This window comes from Mus musculus, chromosome 8, assembly GCF_000001635.26.
Source record: "Mus musculus strain C57BL/6J chromosome 8, GRCm38.p6 C57BL/6J".
Taxonomy (NCBI): Eukaryota; Metazoa; Chordata; class Mammalia; order Rodentia; family Muridae; genus Mus; species Mus musculus.
The window spans coordinates 81726268-81753340 of NC_000074.6; the positions used below are offsets into that span (position 1 = coordinate 81726268).

At 37.9% G+C, this 27073-nt stretch overlaps 1 protein-coding gene across 16 annotated transcripts in view; it reads left to right on the forward strand.

Annotated features, from left to right (window-relative positions):
- The window catches only part of Inpp4b (inositol polyphosphate-4-phosphatase, type II), a 792047-nt gene that overhangs the window by 384002 nt on the left and 380972 nt on the right, over positions 1-27073 (forward strand). For 11 of the 16 annotated variants that reach the window (XM_017312729.2, XM_006530858.3, XM_006530854.3 and 8 more), the window contains 2 exons: positions 15031-15233; positions 17503-17547. In XM_017312729.2, the coding sequence (XP_017168218.1) occupies positions 15143-15233; positions 17503-17547 (136 nt within the window). In that variant the 5' untranslated portion in view covers positions 15031-15142. Of the gene's footprint in view, positions 1-10578; positions 10651-15030; positions 15234-17502; positions 17548-27073 lie in introns of all 16 variants that reach the window. The other 5 variants (NM_001297596.1, NM_001297593.1, NM_001297591.1 and 2 more) reach the window with 2 other exon arrangements.

A 27073-nucleotide genomic window follows, 5' to 3' on the forward strand; every position in this document is an offset into this window, starting at 1 on the left:
GACAAAGAGACCACCAACAGATTGGGAAAGGATCTTTACCTATCCTAAATCAGATAGGGGACTAATATCCAACATATATAAAGAACTCAAGAAGGTGGACTTCAGAAAATCAAACAACCCCATTAAAAAATGGGGCTCAGAACTGAACAAAGAATTCTCACCTGAGGAATACCGAATGGCAGAGAAGCACCTGAAAAAATGTTCAACATCCTTAATCATCAGGGAAATGCAAATCAAAACAACCCTGAGATTCCACCTCACACCAGTCAGAATGGCTAAGATCAAAAATTCAGGTGACAGCAGATGCTGGCGAGGATGTGGAGAAAGAGGAACACTCCTCCATTGTTGGTGGGAGTGCAGGCTTGTACAACCACTCTGGAAATCAGTCTGGCTGTTCCTCAGAAAATTGGACATAGTACTACCGGAGGATCCAGCAATACCTCTCCTGGGCATATATCCAGAAGATGCCCCAACTGGTAAGAAGGACACATGCTCCACTATGTTCATAGCAGCCTTATTTATAATAGCCAGAAGCTGGAAAGAACCCAGATGCCCCTCAACAGAGGAATGGATACAGAAAATGTGGTACATCTACACAATGGAGTACTACTCAGCTATTAAAAAGAATGAATTTATGAAATTCCTAGCCAAATGGATGGACCTGGAGGGCATCATCCTGAGTGAGGTAACACATTCACAAAGGAACTCACACAATATGTACTCACTGATAAGTGGATATTAGCCCCAAACCTAGGATACCCAAGATATAAGATACAATTTCCTAAACACATGAAACTCAAGAAAAATGAAGACTGAAGTGTGGACACTATGCCCCTCCTTAGAAGTGGGAACAAAACACCCTTGGAAGGAGTTACAGAGACAAAGTTTGGAGCTGAGATGAAAGGATGGACCATGTAGAGACTGCCTTATCCAGGGATCCACCCCATAATCAGCATCCAAACGCTGACACCATTGCATACACTAGCAAGATTTTATCCAAAGGACCCAGATGTAGCTGTCTCTTGTGAGACTATGCCGGGGCCTAGCAAACACAGAAGTGGATGCCCACAGTCAGCTAATGGATGGATCACAGGGCTCCCAATGGAGGAGCTAGAGAAAGTACCCAAGGAGCTAAAGGGATCTGCAACCCTATAGGTGGATCAACATTATGAACTAACCAGTACCCCGGAGCTCTTGACTCTAGCTGCATATGTATCAAAAGATGGCCTAGTCGGCCATCACTGGAAAGAGAGGCCCATTGGACACACAAACTTTATATGCCCCAGAACAGGGGAACGCCAGGGCCGAAAAGGGGGAGTGGGCGGGTAGGGGAGTGGGGGTGGGTGGGTATGGGGGACTTTTGGTATAGCATTGGAAATGTAAATGAGCTAAATACCTAATAAAAAATGGAAAGAAAAAAAAAAGAAAGAAACCTAACTGGTCTTGGATATGTATGTGTGTATATAATGTGTATGTGTGTGTCTGTGTGTCTGTGTTTGTGTGTCTGTGTGCATCTGTGTGACCTCACTTAGAAGGATTTTGAAGCATCTGCCACTGTTCAGGCCACACTTCTCTAGCCTTCTCCTTGAATAAATATAAAATAACCTGTGGTCATATAATAATCTCTATATATCCCTGCTCTTGAGACACAGTGGAGATGTACTGCTAGATACCATATTTGCAATACACACTTTAAAGAAAATATCAAGGAAAAACCTTTGTCATTTAAATATAGACATTAACATCTCATTATTGCATCATTGCCTTAAGTTCTTATACATGTTATTCTTAGAAGACAACAGAGGTTATACAAGCTTGCAATCCCACCAGCAATGGAGGAGTGTTCCTCTTTCTCCACATCCTCGCCAGCATCTGTTGTCACCTGAATTTTTTATCTTAGCCATTCTGACTGGTGTGAAGTGGAATCTGAAGGTTGTTTTGATTTGCATTTCCCTGATAATTAAGGATGTTGAACATTTTTTCAGGTGCTTCTCAGTCATTCGGTATTCCTCAGTTGAGAATTCTTTGCTTAGCTCTTTATCCCATTTCTCTAGCTGCATATGTAGCAGAAGATGGCCTACTCGGCCATCACTGGGAAGAGAGGCCCCTTGGTATTGCAAACTTTATATGTCCCAGTACAGGGGAATGCCAGGGCCAAGAAGTGGGGTGGGTGGGTAGGGAAGCAGGGCCGGGGGGAGGGTATAGGAACTTTCGGGATAGCATTTGAAACATATATAAAGAAAATATCTAATAAAATTAATCTATAAGAACAAGAAGAGGAAAAGGAAGAGGAAGAAGAAGAAAAAGAAGAAGAAGGAGGAGGAGGAGGAGGAGGAGGAAGAGGAAGAGGAAGAGGAAGAAGAAGAAGAAGAAGAAGAAGAAGAAGAAGAAGAAGAAGAAGAAGAAGAAGAAGAAGAAGAAGAAGAAGAAGGAAGAAGAAGAAAAGAAGAAGAAGAAGAAGGAAGAAGAAGGGAAGGAAGGAAGGAAGGAAGGAAGGAAGGAAGGAAGGAAGGAAGGAAGGAAGGAAGGAAGGAAGGAAGGAAAGGATTCAAAATGAAAGAACTTATGATGTTGCTCAAGTGTGAGAACACTAGCTTGCAAGCAAGAAGTCCTGGATTCAACTCTCAGCACAACATGAACCCAGCTGGCAGTGTATGGCTGGGCTAAGTAAAGTAGGAAGATCTCAAGTTTCCTGGTCATTCTCGGCTTTGCAGTGAGTTCAAGGTCAGCTGAGATAGAAAAGACCCTATCTCAAAACAGAAAAACAACAAACTGTGGTGTGAAAGTAGTTATAAAACTGTTTGGGGTTACAGGGTTTAAAGACTTTCTTTCTCTCTCTCTCTCTCTCTCTCTCTCTCTCTCTCTCTCTCTCTCTCTCTTTCTCTCTCTCTTTCTCTCTCTCCCTTTCTTTCTTCCTTCCTCCCTCCCTCCCTTCCTTCCCTTCATTCTTATTTTCTTTTTCTTATTTTCTTTTTCTCCTTCCTTCCTTCCTCTCTCTCTCTCTCTCTCTTTCTTTCTTTTCTTCTTTCTTTCCTTCTTACATTAATTAATTAAAATTCAACCTGCCACATAAAACTGCTATAGAAAAAAATGTTGTAAAATTTCAGGACTTTGTTAAACATCCAGTGGAAGTTCTTAGATTTTTAGATGATACAAGAGGGGTAGCCAGGAATGTCACAGGCTAAAGGCAGGATGCTACTCAAGCTCATTTTAGAACAAGGACCTGTTAATCTGAGAGCTGGGTCCATTTCTGGTTCATTTCTGGGTCTTGGTGGTATTCTCTCATCAGACATAATCATCTCAAATTTCCCATAGTGTGTTAATTCTATGTTCCATTGACTCACTCCAATACATGAGCCTTGTATTTGATTTTTAAAATATCTTTGTTTTGATTCTTTTAAAGTACTAGTGCTTGAACCCAAAGATTGTGCATTCGAGCCAAACATGCTACCATGGAACCAAACTTCCAGACCCTGTTCTTTTCTAGATTGGTAGAAGGTAGAAATATCATAAATGTATCAAAGAGGAAATGAAGACAAGATGAAGCATACATTCACCATTCCTCAGTGTGCCTTGCCTGTTGCAGACAACATGGAACCAGTCAGGAGAGCCGACAATACCCAGTGCTCGCAAACGTGTCTCCTCAGTACTCTACCTAAAGGCCCAGGTTCCTACTGCCATCCCTTCCTATTTTACTATAGTCTTGGCTGACCATAACTTCTCATCTCAATTTTCAAATTGTCGTATCAAGTCCATGAGTATTTCTGCCTTTCATTTTCCTGGGTAACATTTCCCTTATAAGGACCACAATTTCCTCAAAGATACATAAAGTCTGCATTATAGAAATGAGAGTGTTATCTTTTTCTCAGGCCTGGAAGATGCCCCCTAGGTTGCTATGATCTCATTAAGATTCCAGATGCCTAACTCCTCTGTACTTCTCACAGTGATCACATTTATTGGTCATGTCTCTGCTCTCTGCAAACTTTCCTTTAGGCACATTATCTCCTCCTGGTCCCCAAGTTTCGACTGTTATACTTTTAAGTGATTAGATGATTTAATTTCCATAGAAAATTCCTCTATTACACCCTTCATACATAGTTTCTTTGTCATTTAGATGCTAGCCAGTTTCAGCCACCCACTTATCTCCTGATTGTGCTTTGAAGTTCTCATCATTTAGAACGGAATACTTTGCTCATCTGCCACTAAACCATATCTTCCCCTTTCGATGGCTTCCCAATTCAGCCGAAAGGACCTTCAATTCTCTTATTACTATCATATTATCAGTTTCATCTTTCCCTCAATGCATCATGAGACAAATATTTGACATTAAGTCGGTTGTACTCTCTAGGCTTAGTCCTTGGGGAGAAAGCCCTCAAGCAGTTAAGTTGTCACTCACCACCCCTCACCCCTGTCTGTGGTTCTAAGCACAGGCCATGTGTTCCTACTCAGTGTTCCTAGTGGCCAGCTTAAGACTCCATCTACCTACTAAAAGCTCCCCTCCCCCATATACTCCCTTTCTATATCTTCCCAGCACTTGGCTTTGCCTCTTTTTTGTTAATTAAATTTGTAAGAATAAACAAAAATTAAGGAATAAAGAAAAATACAGTACATTTTTAATGGAATTTTAAGAAAACTCAAAACTACTGTGCTCCCTCCTCACATTCCCAGTACCTTCCTCATTCCCACCATCAAGGGGCTCTGACTTTACAGATCATCCTGTATGTCCCTATAGTTGTGTCTCATGTCTGTATACTCGGTGTAACATTGATCTGCAGATCACTATTTTCATAACTTAAATGATGAGGGTGTTGGGTTGCATGTTGTCTTAGTCAGGGTTTCTATTCCGCACAAACATCATGACCAAGAAGCAAGCTGGGGAAGAAAGGGTTTATTCAGCTTACATTTCCATGTTGCTGTTCACCACTAAAGGAAGTCAGGATTGGAACTCAAGCAGGTCAGGAAGCAGGAGCTGATGCAGAGGCCATGGAGGGATGTTCTTTACTGGCTTGCTTCCCCTGGCTTGCTCAGCCTGCTCTCTTATAGAACCCAAGACTACCAGCCAAGGGATGGTCCCACCCACCAGTGGCCCTTCCCCCTTGATCACTAATTGAGAAAATGCCCCACAGCTGGATCTCATGGAGGCATTTCCCCAACTGAAGCTCCTTTCTCTGTGATAACTCCAGCTGTGACAAAACCAGCCAGTACACATGTTTTGAATTGCTCTAAACATCTTATCATGTCTTGTCTTCCTGCTTGGCCTGCCTCTGGTTCTCTTTTCTTAATAGATTCTGAGTGTTATCTTTTGGCTATATGAAATAAATATTTACTAACTTTGCTGCCAAATAGAATGGGAACTTCCCAATATGCTGATGTACTTTCTTAGTAATGGTTATTTGGCTTGTTTGCAACATTTTCTTTTTTATTGGAGCTTCACTAGTGAACATTTTCCAAACAATTTCTTTACAACCATGTGTAAACATTTCTTTCCAATAACTGCTTGAAAGCAGCATTGGTTTACCACTTTATCAGATATTATCAGCTTAGCTTGTACTACGTCTGTCACTCACTTCAACTGTATCAGACATCACCACCTTGGTTTCTCCTATGGCTGGCATCAGTTTTCAGCTACACCTATATGTAGTCAACTTGGTTTCTGCTATGACTTGCCTTGGATTTTAACAGGTATTGCCAGCTTGGTTTGTATTCTGGTTGATGCTCCATCAGTGCAGAAACTTCTATGACTTAAGTTCACCAATATTTTGATTTGAAGTTTAATAGTGTTACCTTTTGGTGTCATATCTCATTTACTTTGCCAGATGGCTAGTGAATTTCAAAATTGTCCGATGTGTTTCTCAGCCAGTTCTGCTTGATATATTTAATTACTAGTAAATACAATTGGAAGGATTTTGTTTCTGATGGAGGTTTTTGCCTTTTGCTATTGATTTGCTGGCATTTAAAATATTTCCTGGAAAGTAATCTTCATCTATTATAATTGTTATCTATATTTGTCTTCTTTATTCCACTTTTGCAAATGTAATTTGACCTTTTCTAATTATAAAGTACAAGCTTAGATTATGGATTTGTGATGCCTTTTCCTAATACATGCATTTAAATCTATTGCATTTCCTCAAGAACATTTTGACATGTATTATATATATTTCCTTGATTTCAAATATATAACACATATCATTATAACTTCATTTTAGATCCATGGGTTATGTGGAAATATACAATTTAACTCCAGTTATTTGGAGGGCTTTCTAAATATCTTTTACTGAGTATTTCCCTGTATAATTTTACTGTGGCAAAAAATATATCTTCGATGACGTTGTATCTTTTAACTTGCTAGGTTTTATTTTATGATCCACACACATTACCTTAGTGAATTCTTCATGTTACTTTGCAAAAGAAAATGTGAGTTGTGCTGTCAGGTGGCTAGGGTTCTCGGTGTAAGATAGGTGATTTTGTTGGTAGGATTGTTTGTCTACCTCTATAGTGAAGAGGAACATTGATTTCTTCAGATATAACTCTGCGTGTATCTATTTCTTTTCCTGTTAGATTTATATCAGATTATTCACATATGACTTATTTAGGCTTATTTTGCCTTTTGGTGATTAACATTTTAAAACTAACAATGACCCTGTTAAAATTAGTAGATATATAATAAATTGTGTTCAGTATTTGAGACGTGACCCCAGCCTTCTTCTGATGAGTGTTTGGAGTATACATGTTTTCTCATCCTTTTGCTTCTTACCTATCTATAATATCATATTAAAATGTAACAAAAATAATTAAACATAGCTGTGAAATAGAGTTTGCATGTTCTATTCTGCATATCTTAGTTCTAAAAACTGGTGTGTATGTGAAATAAATTCAAAGTAATATAATTAATTGATGTTTGGATTAAAACCATTATGGTCACTAGATTCAATATATTCTAGTTTTTTTCTGTTTTTTAAAATTACAGAGGCATTTAAAATTTTTATTCTACTATATCTCCATTATTAGCTTATTGCACACATTTAAATGTCATTAATGGTTATCTCATAATTGTCATAGTCAGTGCAATTCTTCAGTGTCTACCTTCTTTTTTTTTAATTTTTTTATTACGTATTTTCCTCAATTACATTTCCAATGCTATTCCAAAAGCCCCCCCACCCTCCCCCCCCACTCCCCTACCCACCCATTCCCATTTTTTGGCCCTGGTGTTCCCCTGTACTGGGGCATATAAAGTTTGCCTGACCAATGGACCTCTCTTTCCAGTGATGGCCGACTAGGCCATCTTTTGATACATATGCAGCTAGAGTCAAGAAGCTCTGGGGTACTGGTTAGTTCATAATGTTGTTCCACCGATAGGGTTGCAGACCTCTTTAGCTCCTTGGATACTTTCTCTAGCTCCTCCATTGGAGACCCTGTGATCCATCCAATAGTTGACTGTGAGAATCCACTTCTGTGTTTGCTAGGCCCCGGCCTAGTCTCACAAGGGACAGCTATATCACGGTCCTTGCAACAAAGGCTTGCTAGTGTATGCAATGGTGTCATCGTTTGGAGGCTAATTATGGGATAGATCCCTGGATATGGCAGTCTCTAGATGGTCCTTCCTTTTGTCTCAGCTCCAAACTTTGTCTCTGTAACTCCTTCCATGGGTGATTTTTTCTAATTCTAAGAAGGAGAAAATTTACAAAATTCCTAGGCAAATGGTTGGACCTGGAGGGCATCATCCTGAGTGAGGTAACCCAGTGTCTACCTTCTAATGTGTTAGTAGAATAATCATATTCTATACCCTTAATATATAAGCAGTTCAATATATACATCAGTGCTTCTTGTGCTTTTTAGTGTTGGTTTCACACACACACACACACACACACACACACACACAATTCATATTTATATTTTAGATGATTTAAGCAAAAATACTTTTATATTATTTTTGCTTTAAACTAGTGGTTGCTGTCTGTGGCTTACAAGTCAAATCCAGATTATAGTGAGTTTTGTCTGTAAAGTTTATCAGTATAGCATGCCTGTATTTTATATATTATCAGTGGCTGATTTTACATTGAAACAACTAAGTTGAGCATTTTTGTAACGACAACAACAAAAATAAGGCCCACAAACCATTTGCTTTTTCTTTAATTTTTGTTCTGTTCTCGGTGCCGCAGGACCAGCCCAGGACCTTGTACACTTACCGTAGGAATAGACAATGTTCATATCTGCCTTAGGCAATTATCTTTTGTCCTTATTAGAAGCAAGAGGAAATGAAGTTAACTTCTATTTTCTTTGTGCCATCCTGGAGCTGCTCATTTATTTCATAGACCTGCATGTGTCTGTTATGCTTGAAGAACTTCTCTTAAGGTTTTTTGAAATGCTGATAATGAGGTTGTCATTCATTATTTCTGGATAAGAGCTGTTAGCACACAACAGCACTTAGCAGTTGCTTCCTCCTTGTGTAGAATGCTGGGTTGATGGGTTTTCTAATTTCAGAACACAGAAGACACCATTTGTTTTTTTCTGTAATGCATAGCTTCTAGCGTGAAGCCATTGTGTTTCTCAACTTGTTTTCTTTTGCTTGGATTTTCCCTGTGATTGGTGTTCAATGCTATGAATAAGACTTATACTGTGTGTGTGTGTGTGTGTGACAGAGAGACAGAGACAGAGAGACAGAGAGATACAGAGAAAGATAGAGAGACATAGAGAGAGAGAAGAGAGAGAGAGAGAGAGAGAGAGAGAGAGAGAGATATGCCTACTGGTGTATAGGGGTCTATTATCTTTTATAATGTTTGCTGAGCTTGGATATGTGTGTCAATGCCTTTAATCATTTTTGGAGCAATCTCAGTCAGTACTGCCTCAAATATTTGCTCCATTCTCTCCCCTGAGAGATAGAATGTGCTTGGTGTTGTCACCCACATGTCACCAGTCTCTTTGCTTTCCATGACTCTGTTTGGGTGGATTCTACTGACCTATGTTCTGGTTTCCTAGTTTGTAGGTTATGACACAGTTATACATCAGTCTGCCAGAAACAGTCTTCATTGTGCTACTCAGTGTATTTTACATTCTTAATATTAACTTTATTTGTTTTGCTGTTTCTGTCTTTGCTAACATTTCTCATGTAGTTGTGTAGAATTTTCTGCTATAGCCTCAGAATTATCTCTTTTGATTTGGTTTTTGATCGTTTCAGCATTTGTGTACTGTCTAGATCTGACTTTTTAGATGACATTCCTACATTTTTTTCTTAAAATAATTTTCTTGTTTTAGCTCCCCCTCCCTGCTTCTTCTGCTCTTCCCCTTGTTCTTCCCATCCTCTTCCTCCTCCTTTCTTCCTCGTTTTTCTCCTGCTCCTTTCCCTGCTCCTCCTACTTTTCCTTGTTCATTTACCTCTTCTTCCTTATCTGTGTGCTATGTAGAACAGTTGAGTCTCAGCAAAAGAGTGTTCATGACTAGAGGTAGACATCCCAGTTTTACTTCTAAGCCTTTACTGTTTGTACAGAGGAGGTGGAATCAGTCTAGTAAGTAGCTTAGCAGGGCTTTGGTATAGTTTCTATGACAACCCTCAGTGCATAACTGAACTAACTGCATGTTCCTTTGGTGTTGCTATTACTTAGTAGAGGGAGGGCTGAATGAATGGAAACTTTGCTCTCTGCTCTCAACTTTAGGCTTTTGCTGGGAGAGAAGTTCACTGTTCAATGCTGTCGTGTCTCTACTAGTGGTGTGCAAGTATCATTAGCACTCGGTAGTCTGTTGAGGTGGGGGTAGGAGTCAGGTAGGAATGTCCTCTACTATCTTCTTAGAGCCCACACCTTAGAGCCCACACCACATAGTAAGCTCTTTGATCTTGGAGCACTGTAATAAAGCATGTGAAAGTCCTTACTGACCCTGTCTCCTGAGATTTCCCTCTCTTTATCTGTTTCCACTACATAATTGCAATGGGTCTAGGTGTGTAGCATCATGGACGGACCTGTTATTTCTGCACTGTTTGGATGTGATGAGGGTAGTGCTATGTTCTTTTTCTGAGATGACTGCTCTTCCTCCCATGGGTATGTGTCACAAAGAGGTGCAGTCTCTAGACACCCACTCAGCTCTGTGGTGTTTTTTTTTATAAGTACCTGAGTGATGCCTAAGACAGAGAATCTATTAATGAGTCTAGACAACCCTTGACTTGTGGGTCTTGTATATCTGATGCTACCTCTGAACTGACTATTAGTAATTCATCAAACATTCTGACTGAGTTTTTACTACCAGTGTGTGGCCTGGCATTCTTCTCCTCATTCTTGGTCCAATGTGTTTTCTAGATTCAGATTGATTGATGACCTTTCAACATTTTTGGAAAGTTTTGATTGTATACATTGCTGACTTTTTCTTGACATAGGGTAAGGCTCTTTCTCTTAAGTCTTTGCAAATGGAAGCTTGAAAGTTCTGTGTCTATTTTCTAGATGTGTATTCTGGTTTTTTTCATTGCTACAGTATTGTTTGTTCACAGACAATACTGTTATAATAATAATAATAATAATAATAATAATAATAATAATAACAACAACTGTTACTGTTGATAGATATCTTTGATTTGCATTACTCTTATAACAGATGCTGACCAAAATCAACTTGAGGAGGGGTTTACTTCAGTGTATATGTGCCGATCATAGGATCCATATCAAGGTAGGGACTCAAGGAAGAAATATAGAGGAAGAACTAAAGCAGAGATCATGAAAGAATGCTGCTTATTGTCTTTGTCTTTAATATTTGGCCAGCTTGCTTTCTTGGTCACCCCAGGGCCACCTGTTCAGTGGTGCCACTGTCTATGTTGTCCTTGTCTCTCCTACATCAATCGTTAACAAAAAAATAGTCTCACAGACTTGCAGAAATCCCAGTTTTATGGAGGCATTTTCTCAATTATGATTCCTTCTTCCTAGATATGTTGAGGTTTTTGTCAAGTTGAAAAAAAACACTAATTAGAAATATGGATTTATTGATCTTTACTTATGTGGTCTGAGCTTTTCAAGGTGGATTGGGAAATTTTCCCTATATTTAATTTATGAATATGTGAATATATCTTTTTTCTCAACAGGAAATAAGGTCATTTTGGAGAGCATACTAAAGTTCCTACAGCTTCCTGTGTGACCCTTGTCTTATTGCCAGTGTCTGTTCATCTTCCTTTCTTAAACCAGACTGTTTGTTTTATACTTTATCTTACTATTTCCTGTTTCCTTCCATCAATCAGTTACTCTCATATCTGCCCATAGAAATAGCCCAGTCTCTACTCAATGACCCTAGTTCTTACCAGCTAACATTTCAACAGAATAATGGCAGTTTTCCATTGTTTTCTTCTGTACTCCAGTCTCTAGATTTCCTCATTACTTTTTATGCTTTGTTTCCATAGGAAACACTAGTTATCCCACTAAATATCTTTGTATCTTATGATTCTTTAAACCTTTCTTCTCATTCTATGCATTTTTAGCAAACTTATACATTACATTGACTTAGCCATTAGCCAGTGTTTCTGAATGTGTGTGTGTGTGTGTGTGTGTGTGTGTGTCTGTATTTTTCTCTAGCCTGAGTCTCTCTCTTGAGAATCTATACACTACGTTCAAGCACTTTCTAAGTTGTTACCCTAGGACCACATGCTTAAATTGAAATCTGCTTCTTTGACTGTTGCCTTGTTTATTATCTGAAAGCTTCAGTTGTTCACAAATTCAATATTACTCCTATTTTCACAAGTGCTACTGTAATATGGCACCAAATTCTATCATCAAGACCAGCAATTCTGTGTAAAAATTTCCTTTGAAATTATGGCTGTCTTTTCAAGGGTGATTTTCTTTGTTGGTATAAATTCTCATTTTATTTTTCTGGACTATTACATTCACCTACAAGTAAGATGATTTTCTTATCATTACCATTGTTCAGCATTTTACAACCATCTTTGACACTTGGTGAATGTTCTACAGTTCAACTGTGGAATAGACTTGCTATGGTTAGTTTCTTCTCCTTCTACTTAGTTTGGTCTGAAGGCCCTTTCATTACCTAGTCACTTAGTGTTGTATATTTTTAGTCTGAAAGCAATTTCAATTTCTTTTTTAAAAACTGTCATGAAAACAAGAATAAACAACCTTTTCATACTGGGTGCTAGGAGATCTTTCGTGAACTCTGTCTGAATAGGAATGAGGCCAAAGAATGAACTTGAAGGTGGCATTCCTACACTTAGGATGGATGGCAGGACATCAGAGTGTTTATCCCCTCTGACCCTGTCTGCCCTTTGGGACTTTGAAGTTCAAGAGTGGAGTAAAACTCCACTATCCTTGAATCTAATCACTCAATATTCTTGTTATACCTCCAGTTACATCTTTCTAGAAATCCAGAGTGCCCAACCAGGTGCATTCACATAATATAGAGTAGAAGAAAATGTGAGCTCATCTTGCTTCATCAAACTCTGTTGTCTTTCTCTTCCCTGTCCTAGAATAAATAGCATGGCTCAGTCTTTAGACAGATGGTACAGTTTGATACAACTAAATTGTATCATTTAAAGCAAGTATCTTTATTTTGTTCTCTGAATGTAATCACAATAAGACCTGATTCCTCTATATTTCTTTTACATTATTTGTAATTTTAATTAAATTTTCAGTGTTATTTTTTCTTAGAACTTAAAAAAAATTCCCAGATTTGACAAGGCTACATTGACATTAGACAGTGTGGTAGAAAAGATGCTTTCTAAAACATGGAACAATTTCTAAGTACAATTACTTAGTATGCCCTGTACTTACTACTTATGGTTAGCACTCTGTCTTGACCAGATGATGCCATTTGATCTGCCTGTCAGTAACGAATGACAAGCAACACACAGCAGCCTTGTAATGTTGAAGCTATCTCATATTGCCACTCCACTGTGGAAGGTCTTTGCTTTTATGTGTGGTCAGTCTCTTCCTAACTAAGCATAATTCCTGTAAATGACTTTTATGAGCATTTCAGAGTTTTCATTTTAGTGTGAGGTATGTAAAATACTTAACAATATTTATTACATAGTCTATGAGAAATATTGTTTAATTAAATGTAACTTGATAAAGCTACCCATCATTTAACCTCCTTTGGTGGTAGGAACAGGAGAGAACGAACAGTCCTTTTCAGCTATTATGTAGTACAAATATGCATTTGATTCATTGCTGTTCTGAGTAACTCTAAAGGACATGAACTGGACTGAATAGTTGCTATGCTTAAAGATGGACTTTTAAATAATGTGTGGTGTGCAGAAACAAGAGTTTGTATATGATCAGCAAAGTAAAACACTTCCAAAAAGGCACGGATCAGAAAGCCAGCCACACCAATATTTTCCTTGCCACCTGGAAAGTTAGTGAGTTTTCTGGAACTTTGCTATTGATATGGTCTGAGGTGTATATCTCAATCGCAAGTATCAAATCTTAAACTATTCTTCAATGCAACAAAAGAAGAATAAAAATAGGACCCTGGGCTCAGCAGTAGCACTTGCTATTCCTTTGAGTACTGTTTTCCCTTGCTGCATTTGTTTTGAGCAGAAAGATGATATAGTTCAAATGGGACCATGGCAACAAGAGCTCAGATGTGTCTAACTTTATTCTTCTCCCGTCTCTCCCTATCACACAAGTGCATATGTACCTACGCTAGCATTTATTTTATCAATTATTTCACAAATTGTGCTGAGTGGTTATTATATCAAAGATTCATATTATCTTTCAAGGTTTTTTAAAATGACCGATCAGGATTAAGGGTTGTGTATTTAATTAAAATATTCTAAGGAGTTTGATAAAGTCCTTGTCAGAATGGTGACGGAGTAGTATCAGGTTTTGGGGAAGACTATGCAATGAGAATATGTGTATTTATCAGAAAAGAATTATAATTGTAAACACCCAAAAAAGAATGTAGAGAGAATTTTCTTAATTAAAAAATATTTTTAAAGAGATGTTTACCATCTAACTGATGGTAAATGGTTCTTTATTTCAGATAATATTCTCAATGCTATTAATATTAAGAACCAAATGGCTATCTTATAATACTTTCTAAAGATTCAGGTTGCTTTCTCCATGTAATTGTTGCCAGCTGATTTCTAAGAACTAATGCTGACTCTTAAATGAAGCCACTTTGTTAAGGACAACAAAACGAGAGAGTGTTGATTTGTGGGTTTCGAGGTCACATCAATATTTTGAACCAAAGTTGTTGGCCGCTATCTCATTAAGCATCTCTCTGTAGACATGTAAAGATTTTTGCACATTTTAATTCAGCTGGTGACTTGATTTAAAACATTGATTTTTCCCCAATTCATTCTTGGTTGTGTATATCTGCATGAATTTGTTACTATTGAAAGCTTGCTTTCTACAGCAGCGTACTAAATTGGGGTGGAGCTTTCTCTCCTACTGTGGATTTCCATAAGTTTTCTTCTGTTGCTTTCATTTTCCCTTGTGCTTCATCTTTTCAGAATTATTTTTCATTCTTCTCACACCATGCTCTGATCATTAAGCAATTAAATCACTATCAGACAGAGCAGTAGGAGAGTCTATGGAAAGTAACAAAGTTGGGAATGCCCTGTTCAACCTGTTGGCCTAACTTAGAAGAAAAATGCATGCCACATTATGGTTATGTGCTTGTGACTAATTCTCTGAAAAGAGCACAGCGGAACCTAAGGGACATAAAGGGAAGGAGTCACAGTAATGGTCATGGTGGCAACACAGGCAAATTTCTTGATAGGAAGCCATCTGCTCCTGCCACCTACTCTATTTGGTATACATTAAGTTAGGAACCCTGTATCTACCTTATAGCTCAGAAAATTAATTTGAAGGGATGAGTATCTCTTTCTGGGAATTTAGAAATTTCTCATACTACTGCAATAATTCTCTTGAAACTACTAACTTAACCTAGGGCTTCCAGTTTTCTTCCCAGCTTGGTTCTGTGAATGTCACAGGGCTGGGTGTGGAGGGAAGGGAATTTGAAACTACTTGTATTTTCTATATTGATTCTTAGCTTTGAATTGAGGTTAAAATGACAGCAATGTTGAATATTGATATTTTCTATGTGCAGAATTTCACAGTGGACTATTAATGTGAAGATACGCCAACGTTAAACCGGAGCTCATTATTTGGTACCATTTGAAAAAGACACCGTGGAGAATAGGTCCGTTGTGAGGTGGATCATGGAAATCAAAGAGGAAGGAACATCAGAAGAAGGCCAGCATTTTCTTCCTGCAGCTCAGGCAAATGACCCTGAGGACATTCAGTTTACCAGTAAGTGTGTATGTGTATGTGTGTGCCTCCTGTAGGTCTCTAAAGAGCCACTGTATTAACTAAACAAATATCCCTGTGCATTCACAGAAACCTGGGTTCCACCAAATGCCACTAGGTTACCTCATTTCTTTGCCATTTTCCCTCTGTGTTTTAAGTTGTGCTTTAAGTCCTCTCATCCTTTATCTTGGATGAGACAGATGATAGGTCATGGACCAGAATCAAATGATAAAATTTCCAATGTGTATTAAATACTGATAAATATATTTTATGGGCTCTTCCCAGATGCTAACCATACTTAAAAAGAGCTCCCATTTGGTACTTATTTATTGTTATAGAAAATTAATATTTTGGAAGCTAGACATGTTTAAGACCAAAAGGTATTTAAGCTGAAAGCATTAGTGAAAAATGTTGCACAAGAAGCTTTGCCTTAGTGCTTAACAGAGGCCACTAATTCACATAACAGTGAAAGCTTAGAGATTTGGCTGAGATTTACATCTGGACATTGGAATCAGTTTTTGTGCTACTCATGTAATTAAGAAGTGTAAGCGTGTGCTGTGCTTTCTCTCCTGCTTAAATTACAGGGTTTCCATTTGTTCTTTAGAATCAATAGTGTCCTTTCTTTCGGAGTGTTCCCTTTACCCATTTTTTTTAATGCTAGCAAGTAGGTCCCTAACCTCATTAAATTTATTGCCTGAAAATTATCTTCCAAAAATGGTATTGGTTGGGTGCATTGAATGTGGTGTCAAAGCTTAGAGCAGAGTTAATTATTAGTATCAAAAACAAAAATAAAAACCAACCAAAGCAAAAAACCCTATATTATTTGATTTTCACAAAAACATACATAATGATTCTAGCCTATGTTGGATAGTCTAACATTGGTAACTGAAACATTTTTAAATGTCAGCAGGAGAGAAAAAATAAATGGTTGCTGTGCAAAAATAAATCAAAACAAAAATGCTAACTTTGTAAATAAAATAGGCATTCCATTTTATTCAAAAAGATGGTTTTAAAAATAGCGTATTGACCAAATGCCAGTTAGTTTAAACAGTCTTTGAGTGACAGACAGTCAGGGACTTTACATTTGTTTTCAAGTGACATAATTTCCTATGTTTTGGCTACTTATGAGTTTTAAGAAATGTCATGTCATTCATTCATGTCCTCCTCTATGCTTGTTGCGGTTTCTGTTGACTATCTATGTCCCACAAACCGATCATTCCACTTCCTAACCTATCCACACTTGTGGATACCTGAGACCCACCCGCCCACACTTGTGGACAGCTGTTCTGAGACCCGCCCACACTTGTGGACAGCTGTTCTGAGACCCGCCCACACTTGTGGACAGCTGTTCTGAGACTCGCTTCTGCACTTCTGCTTCATCTTAAATCATTTTATATGCTGTCTTCTTTTTGAAATATCACTGACAAAGTTAGTTGAAGTATTTGTTGATTTTTAAAAACAAATCGCTATCATTTGATTTTGCCAAATGAAAACTCCTGAACCAGATTCTGGGGTGTAAAACTTCTAGTGCAGAGAAGCAGAGAAAGTGCCCAACTGACTTAACTCCTCAACCTACATCCCAGAAAGAAAGAACCCGTTTTCTTCTCCAGATGTCTTAGAAACCCTTGTAATGGAATGTCCCTCCTTTCTACTTCCAGTTTGTCTTTCTAGCCATCCCCCTAGTTTCCTTTCTCTTTCTATTATTTTTTCCTTCGTTCACTTCCTGTCAACTCATTGCTTGGTATACCCCTTGATCTATGGTTGACTTTATTTGATCTTGTTTACAGTATACAGAACGCTCTGGATTGAAGGTGTGTGCTAGGGCTGAGCCACAACACAATTAGAAACAGGATTTTCCAGCACACAATTTCATAGTGTGATCAAATATCCTTCAACACTCTTAGATTCAAGGTGGAGGCTACTGCTCAGCCACTCCACTAGAGACAGACTTTTCTAGTATACAGTTTCAGGGGATCACAGTATGATCAGGTATCCTGCAACAAGTATTGAGCAAAATACTGTTGAAATGGCCAATAAACAGAATAACCAACTCCATACCCATGCCTACTAGAACATGGTTTTTAAATCTCCATTGAGTTTACAATGGATAGCATGACTTCACCAGAGAATTCATAATGATTAGCCTGATAATTTGTCTTTATCCATTCTTCCAAAATGTATGTATTATTTGGTATGGTGAACTAGTGCATATGCTATTGTAACACGTTTAATGCATAATTTTAAAACCTGAACTTATCCCTACTATTTATAGGCATCCAGAAGATTCCGAACGAGCCACAGTTGGAATTCATTCTCGGTAAGGAATTCTTCCTTATTTATAGCAAGCAATAGAATGAGAATTTGTGCAGACATTCGTAAATTAGGTTGTATTACTTGTATCATTAAATTTTACTTTTTAAACATTGTTCTAGTAAAAAAATTTCCATAACACAGTAATTATTTTCCTCAACTAGTACTAATAAAGAAATAATCTGGGCTTGCTGCCTAGATCCATTTGGTGCCACAATGGTGTATATTTTCTTTTGAACTAAACTTTTTAAATTAACACATGCACACATTCAAATTGGTATGCTGAGATGAGATATATTTTACATGTCAGTAGATATATTTTCTGTAGATTGGGAGAGAGATTTAAAAATATAGATATCTGATCTGAGTTTTAATAATTTGAAGTCTCAATTTTTTAGGCTCATACACTTTCATTAATTATGTAGCAAATTTGTAGCCTGTTGTCAATGTATTTTATTTTGAGTATATCTTAATGTGATAACAATTATATATAATTAATATTTTAAGCACCCTTTAAAGGGTATATGTCAACTAATCATTCTGGATTGGAATTTCCTAAGTATTGAGAAACAGGCAAACTTGTGAAAACTCAAGAAATACTCATGGAACAGCTGAAAAGCTGTACTTTGCTTCTTTAAGTTTTGAGATGCTTTTGGGCACAGAAAGAAGCTGTTTTTAGGAAGCAAGTGAGAGGCAAAGGAGATGAAGGTATCCTAACACCCTGATGAGTATCCAGAACTTCTCAAGCATCTGTCTACCTTCCATTTGAAATTAATTTTAAAGAAAATAAAACCTTTCTTTTGGGCTTTCTGGAAAGATAAGAGTAGTTAGAAACATTCATATTTCAAACTACAAACCAAGCCTTATTTTATTACGTACAGGAAAAGAGAGATCTGAAGGGGACAGGAGTCTGAGATTAAAGAGAGACATGGAAACCAGTTTACAAGGGACAGTTTACCAGAGCTATTTCATATAAAAGCCCAGTTTAACAGCAAATCTTTAATGTTCAGTAGCAACTCTTTTGTGTCTTATACTTTGGGTCTTGAAGCATGGAAGATAATCACAGCCATTACAATTTATTCATAATAATGTCCAGTTTAAATAATGTCCATTTCATTTTTCCTCATATCTATTAAAAAACAGAGCAATATTGTTAAAGATGGTTAATTTTATGTTATCAAATAACAAGAAATACCTAGTAAGAGAACACATATTTATCAAAGATGTTCAGTGTAGAGGAAATTGGAGATTTAGAAAATGAATGTTACAAACCACCCTCTTCAAAGCATGTGAAGACTCCCAACACTCCCATTTCTTACAGAACTTTTTCATTACTTACAGTCTCATTGAGGATGTCATCCCGAACTTTGCCTGTAGTGTATTAGTCTTGTAATTCCCCCCCTAGACTATTTTTTTAATTCCCAAAATTCTTTGGCTCTAAATACACCATTAACTATCCATTTTATGGTGAATAGATAATAACAATTCTCAAACTATCTTTACTATTATTAAGGAGATACATAGTTACTTATTTAAAATAGAAAAGAACAAATTCAAGAACATTATAGAATAGTGAACAAGAGAGGAGACTATGGAACAATATAAAATACAGAACAAGAGAGGAGACCTTTTCACTATTCCAATATTTTGATATTTGATTCACTCCCCTTAACCAAGATGTTGAAATAGCTTGAAATTTTCAACAGCTTTGCTTTATAAAGTGGGAAAGCACACACACTTATTATCTAGACAGGTGATTTACTGGCTTGCATAAGTTATTTCATGTGGAAACTTGTTTTTCAGTGATGTCTGTGTTGGTATAGTATCATTTTATCTTTCTGGAATTTCCCTGCTACATCTTTATTCAAGTAAATGAGGTTGCAGATTCTTAGTCAACAAGCAAGCTAATTGGCTAAAGACATCTTGATAGAGGTAGATAGGAATGCTCTGAGAAAGCTCTCTGTCCACTACTAAGCACGTATTTTAATGGGTGACTGGAGCTAAATGAAGTAATTTACCCTTACAGCTGGAAGATTGCAAACACATTAGTTTCCTTGCCTTCCCACATGTCCTTTATTTTCAGAAAGAGAGAAAGAGAGAAAGAAAGAAAGAAAGAAAGAAAGAAAGAAAGAAAGAAAGAAAGAAAGAAAGAAAGAAAGAAAGAAAGAAGGAAGGAAGGAAGGGAGGGAGGGAGGGAGGGAGGGAGGAAGGAAGGAAGGAAGAAAGAAAGAAAGAAAGAAAGAAAGAAAGAAAGAAAGAAAGAAAGAAAGAAAGAAAGAAAGAAAGAAAGAAAGAAAGAAAGACAGAAGGAACCCAGAGAATGCTGATTTTATTAAACAGTTTAATCAAATTGTTTCTATTTTATCAAAGCTATCACACACACACACACACACACACACACACACACACACACACACACACACACACACACACACAGGAGCACCTGGGCATATGTCCTTCTTGAAGACAAATTGTGGAAAAGGTTTAACAGAAAAGTCTACACACTGTTGAATTTTATTTTCCAAGTATGCTTAAATGTTTGTTGCTACTTCTCTATTATCTTGAGTCAATAAATTGCTTCTTCAAAATAGGATTTTACTACTGAGAATGGTGGCCCATATCTTAAATCTCAGTACATAAGGAAAAGACAGGCAGAACTCTATCAAGGACTTGTCTATATAGCGAGTTCTAGGTCATCAAAGACTATACAATGAGGCCAGAATAAAGAAAAGCAGATGGGGGGATGGAGAGATGGTTCGGGGGTTAAATGCTCCCACTGTTCTTGCAGGAGACCTGGATTTCAGTTCCCAGCTCATGCGTACCAACTAACAACTATCTATAACTCCAGTACCAGAGGATGTTACCCTCCTCAGGAATCTGTAGACACTCAATGAACACAGGCACAGATATTTACACAGGCAATATGATGAAATACATAAATAAAACTAAATCGAACTTTAAGAAGCAATGCATGTTTAATTCATATGCAGATGATGTATGTTATAATTTAAGTCATTAGGTATCAAACGAAATGCAAAGAGAAAAACAGCAAGTCTAGTTTTCACATGGTCTTTGAATTCTTTGCTTGACACTCTAAAGTCATATGTGTGAAGCTAATTTATCTCAATGATGGATTCTCAATGGCAGTCAATGGACAGAAAAAAAGCAGAAAACATAATTCATACACATCAGCAGGCTTTTGTTATGATAGGATGAAAACATGGAAACTGGGGTGAGCTCCCTAACAAAAGCACTCATCCACTCATTGTGCTAACCATATCTAGCTCAAAATGAGTATTTCCAACAAGTATCAAGTCCCATATACACAGAAAATCCAGGCAGCTGGGAAGAGCCTATATGAAAGAAGCCAGTTTACTTAGGGAAAAGGAGCTTTCTTAAATATATATTTCAAAGAACCCTCTAGGAATCCAAAGGTACAAGTCTAAGGTCTATGCATATATTTGGAAATTGTCATATTGAACTGAAGACCTCAGTGACTTTACATGAAGCAGCTAATAGAGAAATATAAACATTAGAACAGCAGGTCATATGGTTCTCATGATGACAAATGAGGACTAAATGGCTGTAAATAAATTTGTAGTTTGAAAAGACATGAAAACAATTATTGACATGCTAATGGAGTTTTGAGACAAAACATACTACATGGGGATTGGTAGATAGTGGTGGACCATTAGCTAGGACACTGGAATGGCAAAGTAGAGCAAAACAGTTGGTAACTAGAGTAAATGTTGAGTCATCTTTCATTCCTGACTCTTAACTAATCCCAGCCCCACGGAAAATAGAAAGAGGCACCACAACTGTTTACTGTGGAGAATCCAACATATAAGGGTTAGAGAGAAATGTGACTAGAAGCTTGCTGATTGCTAAAACTTTTGACTTTTGTGAAACCATTTTGATTTTTAAGACTCAACTCTATCAGGACTTCTTAGATACCTCTAACAGGTAAAGATTCCTACCACCAAACATGATGACCTGAGTTTCATCCCCATAATCTACATGGTAGATAGAAAAAACAAACTCAGGCAAGTTGTCCTCTGAGCTCAGCAATACACATTACCATGAGCATGCACACACATACAGGCCCTCATGCACACATAAAGGCCCTACTTTAGAAGCTATGCTTATCTAGGAAGTGAAATATTACATAAAAAGCCTAGGTAAACACAAGCCCATTGTATACAAATGCCATGCAAATAAAGTTTAAAATCAGTTCTATCATAACATTCTCTCCTAGTCCAATGACAAGATGTCTTCAGTACATTACTTCAAATGCCACAGAAACGTAGATCAGGAGAAACTATGATTTCTTTGGTTACTAAAACTTTGTCCAAGAAAATGCAGGTGCAAATTATTTTCTGCATTTTTCCATGTATCAGATTGTGTGCACATATTTGGGATTTGTATAGAAAGAACAATTATATTTCTAACTATCCCATTAGGAAAAGAAGACAATGAGATCTGTTGTCAGTGCTCAGTGTGTGAGAATGTATAGAATTGTGGCTAGCATAAAAAGCTGTTCAAGAAAAGCAGATTTATCTATTTAAAAACATAGACACCTACAAGGACTTTCACTAACCTATGTGTCAAGGTCATTCACTTCTTGTAAGTGCCCAGAGATCAGTCATTGTTTATAATTTCCCTGAAGAGCATCTTAGAGAGTTCAACTTATATTTCTGCCACAGTCTTACTTCTACTCTTTCTCTCTTGCATTCTGTAAATGGTTATAAAGCTCAAGTGTTTGTAAAGCAAGGTAGAAAACTTCACACATTTAATGCATTTTGATCTCTTCAATATATGCCAGGCCAGATGAAAGGATTCTGAGCATAGAAATATGTTTTTACGATTTGATATAGTGACAGAAGCATGTCTTTACTTTAGTGGCTACAAGGCAATCTTCAGAGGGATAAGAGAAGCAAGGACTGCATAGGAGGCAAGATTTGCATAGCATTTGTTTTCTGCTCTTTCATAAACTAGCTGTCATTAACATGCCAATGATTATGGTATGTTTCACCACATGGAAAATGATCTATTCCTCCAGAAATAATAGATCTATGTGCAAAGTCCTGAGAGACACTGGGGTCAGCTGCTTTAGCTTCAGCTTAGCTATATACAGACAAGGATACATCACTGAAATCTGGCAGATACTAATACAACCAATAGATACTTACTGGATGTTTAATTTTTGTTCATAATTAACTGATGAGTTATTTTTAAATTTGTGTGCATGCGTGTGTGTGTTCATGTGCTTGTGTGTGTTTGTGTGTGTGTTTGTGTGTGTGTGTGTGTGTGTGTGTGTGTGTGTGTGTGTGTAATGGCACCACATACATGTCACACTGTACCTGTGGAAGTCAGAAAATGGGAGTAGCAAATGCCTTTCTTGCTTGCCCAGATTCCTTCCCTCCCTCCCTCCCTCCCTCCCTCCCTCCCTCCCTCCCTCCCTCCCTCCCTCCCTCCCTCCCTCCCTCCCTCCCTCCCTCTCTCTCTCTCTCTTATGTGGAGCTTTTTTCCTATTAATTAATTTATTTATTCACTTCATATCTTGATCACAGCCTCCTCACCTCTCATTCCCTTGTCACATAGTTCCTCTCCTCATTGCTTCTCCCCTTCTCCTCTGATAAACTGGGAGTCCTACGACCCTCAGCATATTAAGTCACTGCAGGACTAGGCACATCCTCTCCCACTGAGGACAAATGAGGCAGCCCAGTTAGATGAACTGGATCCACAGACAGACAACAGAGTCAGGGACAGCCTTTGCTTCAGTTGTTGGGGGGCCCTGCATGAAGACCAAACTGCACATCTGCCACATATGTGTGTGGGACCTAGCTCTAGGTCTAGCTTAGTTGACTCTGTTTGCTTTGTCATGGCACCACTAGCTCCTGTGGGTCCTTCGATTCTTCCCCTCAACTCTTCGACAAGACTCCCCAGACTCCATCTAATGTTTTCTGTGGGTCTCCGCATCTGTTTTGGCCACTTGCCACGTGGAACCTCTCAAGAGACAGTTATATGAGGCTCTTGTCAGTAAGCATATCAGAGGATCATTAATAGTGTCAGAGATTGGTTCTTGCCCATGGAATGAGTCTCAAGTTGGGTCAACCACTGAATGGTCCTTCCCTCAGTCTCTGTTCCATATCTGTTCCTGTACTTCTTGTAGGCTGGACAAGTTTTGGGGTTGAAGGTTTTGTGGGTGAGTTGCTGCTCTTATGCTTGCACTGTAAGTTCTTCAGGTTCCATATTCCCCACTGCTAGATTGATTCCTGGAGCCTCCCCTGTCTCAGGTCTCTGACATATCCTATAGATGCTCCCACATCCTAGGATGTCCCCCCCCAACCAGGCCCTTTCCTACTCAATTCCCTCCCTCCACCTCTCCATGATTATTTTATTTCCCCTTCTGAGGTTCATGCATCCTCCTCTGGTTCTTCCTTGTCATTTAGCTAACATCCATGAATCAATGAGTACATACGACAGACTTCCTTTTGGATCTGGGTTACCTCATTCAGGATGATATTTTCTAGTTCCATCCATTTGCTGGCAATTTTCATGTTTGTTTTTAATAGCTGAGAAGTATTCCATTGTGTAGATGGAACCATATTTTTTAATACGTTCTTTGGCTGAGGGACATCTAGGTTGTTTCCAGTTTCTGGCTACTACAAATAAAGAAGCAATGAACATGGTTGAACAAGCACTAAGTGTCTTCATAAAAAAAAAATGAAGAGATCTCATAGTAGCAACTTAACATCACATGTGAAATCCCTAGAACAAAAAGAAGCAAGCACACTCAAGCAGAGTAGACAGCAGGAAATAATCAAATTCAGTGCTGAAATCAATAAATTAGAAAAAAAAGAGAATACTACAAAGAATCACAAAACCAATACCTGATTCTTTGATAAAATTAATAGGATAGACAAACCCTTAGCTAAACTAACTAAATGGTAGAGAGACAATATCTAATTTAACAAAATCGGAAATGAAATGTGGCACATAACAGCAGACACTGAGGAAATTCAAAGAATCATTAGGTCTCACTTAAAAAGCGTATACTCTACAAAATTGGAGAATCTAAATGAAATGGACAATTTTCTGGATAGAAATCCACTTACCAAAGTTGAGTCAAGATCAAGTAAAGACATTCATTATTTTAACTTTAACATATGAATGGTTTGTCTCTCATCGTGCTTATTTTACAGGTAAGAGAAATGTGATATGAATAGGTTCTATAATGAGCACATTGTTTGAACTCAGGGTCTTGGGGCCAGATAACAGTCTCTTACATCATGCTAACTCAATACATGACTGTTAGCTCACAAAGATGAGCTTTCCAAAGAATTCATGTATGACCATACAGTCATGGTCCAAGTTAACTTTGCCAGATTCTAAAGCTCTGCATTTAACAGTCAGACTGCATCCTCTCCTTCTCATTCTTGCTCACTAGGAATCTCCAGCAGATGAGACAGGGAGAGCTGTGTCATGCCACGCCTGCTATGATATGGGGCACAAAAGGCACACTGCAGTTACTGTGGCTACACAGAGGAAGTAGTGATGAAATCAGATGCAGTGTATTGTAGGAAATGGCTTTGGATCCAGATCTTGAAGAATGAGCTATATGTCACTTGTTTTAGAAGGAACATATGATGTAACACAGAGTCATAAGCTTCAGAGAACATAAAATCCCAGAGCTCCCTTTCCACCTAGAAACAGTTGGTACCAATTTGCACTCTATTCTTATAATCACACTCTAAAATAGGAAAGAGACAGAAATCCTCTTACAACTTTTACTCTTATTATAGTAAAGGCTTGTTTTGAAAATTCTAAGTGATCAGTCTTTAAACATTTTTAAGGAGCTACTAAACTACATCATGTTATCATGATCAAGTGAGTCCTTCTGACATTAAGACTGTGATAGATGAAACTCAAGAGGCCACTCTGAGATGGATAGAAAGGACTGCCATTGTATTATGTCTTGATAAGTAAGTATTGGTTTAGAGTTGTGTATGTGCAAATTTTCCTAGGGAGTCTTTGAACTATGTCAATTTTGTTAACAGTGGGTAATCAGTTATACAATGGAGGAGCTATTTTTCTAAGCAAGCATTTAGTAAGGACACACAAAAAATTAATATGATGCATTAACATTTCAGATTGTATTGAACCTGAGCTTGGAACTTACTTAGTAGCTCACCTTCTAAGATTTTGGGATGTGTCACTAGCTTGATAACTGTGGAGTACTATCTTAACAATCTAGCTATGTGATCATAGGATATGCACAGTACCTATGAATGTCATGTATAATATCAAAAGCGTATTTGTATCCCTCCCAGAAGGTTGCTGTGCAGATTATATGAGTTGATACATGTAATCCACTTAGCATGCAACATAGTACTGTAAGATTTTTTTAATTGTTAAGAGTATGACTTTGGATGGGTCTATGCAGTATAGTCACTGCTTCCTTGAACTTGCAATCTGGATCCTTCAATCTTTGTGCATAACAATCGTTACAGCGTACAGAATACCTTGTAGAAGCTGAACACTTTGCTTTCTCCCTGATGTCAGAATAGATACCAAGGGTTCTTTTTTCCTTATTCCCATCTCCCAGACAAGTCCAACCCTTTGTACAAATGGTGTTGAATGAGAATATGAAGGCTTCTAGACCTTAACTTCAAAGGCCACATTCTCTGTGGTTTAATAAAAAAAAAGTCCAGGAATAGTGGAGTGAAGAGAAATCAAAGGTTATCAAAGACCACATAATAGATTTTGCATCGCTGCAATAATTAGAAATTTAACTAAAGAAGAGAAAATGAACCAATAAGAACATCTTAACAGGTCTGGTGTGTGGCAGTGTTTCCCACAAAATCAAAGACTTAGTGCATTCTGCACATAAACCTTTGCCTTTCTCTTTAACTAAAAGCCAACATGGCACTGCCGACAGGTGTTGAGAAACATGGCACCAGTCACCAAGCCAGAAGTCTATCAGAGCAAACTTTTCCTTTCTGACCCTTGTTGCCAGACCTGTTACTTTTTAATGCAGCGGAGTTGCCATGATATGGGTATATTTTCCCTGCCACATTTCACTCTGTGTAATATATCGCAGGAGCTTTTAACAAAAGTGATGCTTTTTACCAAATTACAGCATTGCTTTGAGTTGACTGTTATTATTTGAGTCTTTCAGTCATGACCCACAGTCCTTATCCAGTTTATCTCCCCTTCTGTGTGAACCTAGTTACTTTCCCTTGCATTGTCTAGTTGTTGAGAGCTCTGGTCACTGGGATGAGATGCTTTTGAAGTATTTATTGCTACTTATAAGTGACTGAGAAATCAGGTCTACCTTGGGGCTTTGTTCAGTGGGCGTTTTGACATAGTGTTAAATTTAAAGCCACTGAGACTGTGGGGTATAGGATCGCTTAATGCTGTCTTTGTGGTTAAATTTCATCACCCAACATTCTTGTTTAGCAAATTAGTGTATCTCATACCAACTGAGAGACTCATGCTATGGAGAAAAGAGACCAAGCAGAGTGGAAGGG